Here is a 3,322-nt window from a genome sequence, read left to right as displayed (position 1 = left end):
ATTTAATTTACTTGAAAATTATAAAATGAATGCACAATTGTAAAGACCTCAAAAAATACAGAAGTGTATAATGTAAGATTAAATGAAAATTCCCTTCCCCCGGCCCAGTGTCCAGGGAGACCCCAGGGTAACCCCCAGAGGTGTCTCGATCCCCGTTTTGCAGGGGTAAATGGGGCCCAAGGGCCTTTCCCGGTTTGCAGCTCCATCCTGGGGGTTCTTTCCCTGGAAGCCACCCTGGGTTCCAAGATGGAATCTGGGGAGGAGGGATGCACGGCAGGAGGCATGGGGCCTCCAGGCTGGGACGCTGCAGGTATTCCTTTATGCTCGGACCTCTGTGGGGGGCGTGGAGGCCCCCTCACCCCGCTCGATTTTGGACAGACGTTAGGGGCTTCGGAGGTCCCCTGCCCAATATGAGATGAGCAGCAGGACCTTTCCCAGGCTCCTGGGCTGATCTGCTGGCAGAGGGCGCGCCTTTAGGCCCCTGTCCGGGGCTACTGCCTCCTCCCCCCGCCCTCTGCTGACCCCTGCCCACCCCCGGCTCCCTGGGTTATAGGGTGCGGGCAGCTTCTGGGGTCCAGACGCCAAAGCCAGGCTCCCCTCCTTGCAGAGGTCTACACCATCCAGGGGAACTCCCACGGGAAACCATGCACCATCCCCTTCAAGTACGATAACCAGTGGTTTCACGGCTGCACGAGCACGGGCCGCGAAGATGGACACCTGTGGTGCGCCACCACCCAGGACTACGGCAAGGACGAGCGCTGGGGCTTCTGCCCCATCAAGAGTGAGAGCAGTGCGGCTCCCGGCGGGAGGCTGGCCATGGGGGCGGGGAGGTGGGCAGCATAACTTTGGGGACTGGGGCGAGAAGCGGCTGTTCCTTGCAGCATGGAACAGCCTGTGTGGGGTCGCTGCACTCCATGAGGGACCTCCCCCCTCCCCCGACGCCTCCCGTGTGGGCTCTGAAGGAGAGGACTGGGGAAGGACCCATGTCGGACTGTCATGGTGACAGGTAACGACTGTGAAACCTTCTGGGACAAGGACCAGCTGACCGACAGCTGCTACCAGTTTAACTTCCAGTCCACGCTGTCGTGGAGGGAGGCCTGGGCCAGCTGTGAGCAGCAGGGGGCCGACTTGCTGAGCATCACTGAGATCCATGAGCAGACCTACATCAATGGTGAGATGGCGGGCGCTTCCTGGGGGGCCGGGGTCTGGCCCACCTGGGGACAGGGCAGGTGCCAGGAGCCTGAGATGTGCTCCCACCTTTGGAGGACCCTGAGCCTTATCTGCTTGTTGGGGGTAAGGCTGGCCTTGGGGGCAAAGAGTGGGAGGGCTGAGGATGAGCGACCGGCTTCTCACTGTCACCTCTCGCTGTCAGGGCTCCTCACTGGCTACAGCTCCACGCTGTGGATTGGCCTTAACGACCTGGACACCAGTGGAGGCTGGCAGTGGTCCGACAACTCGCCCCTCAAGTACCTCAACTGGGAGAGTGGTGAGGCGTGGGATTTGGGGTGCAGGGTGGCCTGGGGACTCCACAGGCACTCAGCCTCCTATTTATTCCTCCTATCCTACTCCAGGCGAGCTAGGGTGGGGGGCAGACTCCCTCCACCTCCTGGACTGGCCTCACTAGCCCATGCGGCGCCTTCCTGTGAATCACAACTAATGCTCAGGGTGCAGGGCCCGGGGAGTGGACTGGGTTTCAGCCCCCCTCGTGCCCCTTCAGCCCGGTGCGCCCAGTGCACCCAGTGCACCCATTGCACCCAGCGCACCAGCAGCCTGGCCAGGCGGGTGGGTTGGGGCCGCCACTGGTTGCTGAGTAGAAGGCCCAGGACGTGTGGGCCCTGCGGTGCCCAGTGAGGGAGGGCTGAGCCGAGCGCTGGACATCTCGATCTGGTTCGGGCTTCTGAGGGAGCAGGCGGTTTGGAGGAGCGCTCCAGGGGCCAGGGTGTGAGTCTCTCTCCTGGGGTGCTGGCGCCCCTCCCTCCCCACAGATCAGCCGGACAACCCGAGTGAGGAGAACTGCGGAGTGATCCGCACCGAGTCCTCCGGAGGCTGGCAGAACCGCGACTGCAGCATCGCGCTGCCCTATGTCTGCAAGAAGAAGCCCAACGCCACCGCGGAGCGCCCGCCGCCTGGTGAGCGGGGTGAGGGCGGCGGGGCGGGGCGGGGCGGGGCGGGTCTCATCCGGGTCACCGGGTCACAGCCACAGCCGGCCCAGCCCAGACCAGCAGCACAAGGTGACTCTGATCTTCCGATCCTCCCAGTTATTTAACGGCCCAGCTAGAGTCTGAACAAATTGGAATGTGCTGTTAGTTCGTTCTTGGGGGGATTCGTTGAGAACTGTGTTAAATGCTGGCATTACTCACCTTGTCCTTGTGGAGGTCCCAGTCTGCTGGAGGTGACAGACCTCTCAACACGCAATCGGAATATCCTGAGTTGTGTACTCTTGTAAAAATGTGTAATGTTAGAGAAGGAATTGATTAAGCTTCTGAGAGTTGAGGAGGGTTTCACGGCAGTGACATTGGATTTGGGCCTTTCAAGTTGAGCGTAAGTTTAAAAAGGCATCAAGAGATGTGAGGTAAGGACATTCCTGGCAGAGAGAACTGCCCGTGCAAAGGTGTGGAGCCGTGGGAGAACACAGCACTTTAGGCTGGAGGATAGACTCTTAACTACTTCCAGTGGGGTCCCCAGGCCAGCGGCACAGCGTCACCTGGGAGCTTGTTATCCATGCAGACTCTCAGGCCCTACCCTAGATGCATGAAATCAGGACCTGCATTGCACAGGATTCTGTACCTGCGGTTGATGAGCAGGCACAGTTTGCGGAGCACTGGCTGAGGGAACGGGGCAAGAGGGCAGGCTGCAGCCAGTCCCTGAAGGGTCTTGGCGGCTAGGTCGGAGTTAGGTGGGGCCAGGTAGGCTGCGGGGAGCCTTAGCAAGTTTTTAAGCTAGGGAGCGTCTTGCTGACGTTTGTGATTCTTAGAGATAGCTCTAGGGGCCTCGTGGAGGAATTGTGGGGTAGGGCAATGGGCAGGGCACTGCTTTGGGGACTCTGCCCCTTACTGGTATGTGGCTATAGGCAAGCAGCTGTCTCTGAGATTCAAATGGAGAATAAACTCACCCCTTGTGGGGTTGTTATGAGGCTGGAGACCTGGCCACCCCATAGGTGGAGGATGGTGTCTGTCTGTGTGGTTGGAGGGCCTCCTGCAGGAATCCAGTAGCCCTGGGAATGATGAAGAGGGGATTTTTACAAACAAAATGCAGAAACAAATCCACAAACCAGCAGAAAGTAAAGAGCTTACAGAGCGAAACTTCCACTTCTGACCATTAC

The 3,322-nt window shown here is 59.4% G+C and overlaps 1 protein-coding gene across 1 annotated transcript in view; it reads left to right on the top strand.

Annotated features, from left to right (window-relative positions):
- MRC2 (mannose receptor C type 2) overlaps window positions 1-3,322 on the top strand; it is a 23,265-nt gene that overhangs the window by 1,292 nt on the left and 18,651 nt on the right. Inside the window, exons 2-5 of the mRNA XM_023535632.1 lie at window positions 608-781; window positions 1,007-1,171; window positions 1,373-1,486; window positions 1,986-2,129. Of these exons, the coding sequence (XP_023391400.1) occupies window positions 608-781; window positions 1,007-1,171; window positions 1,373-1,486; window positions 1,986-2,129 (597 nt within the window). The remainder of the gene's footprint in view (window positions 1-607; window positions 782-1,006; window positions 1,172-1,372; window positions 1,487-1,985; window positions 2,130-3,322) is intronic.

This window comes from Pteropus vampyrus, unplaced genomic scaffold, assembly GCF_000151845.1.
Source record: "Pteropus vampyrus isolate Shadow unplaced genomic scaffold, Pvam_2.0 Scaffold143, whole genome shotgun sequence".
Lineage (NCBI taxonomy): Eukaryota > Metazoa > Chordata > Mammalia > Chiroptera > Pteropodidae > Pteropus > Pteropus vampyrus.
This window is presented reverse-complemented; position numbering and strand designations above follow the sequence as displayed.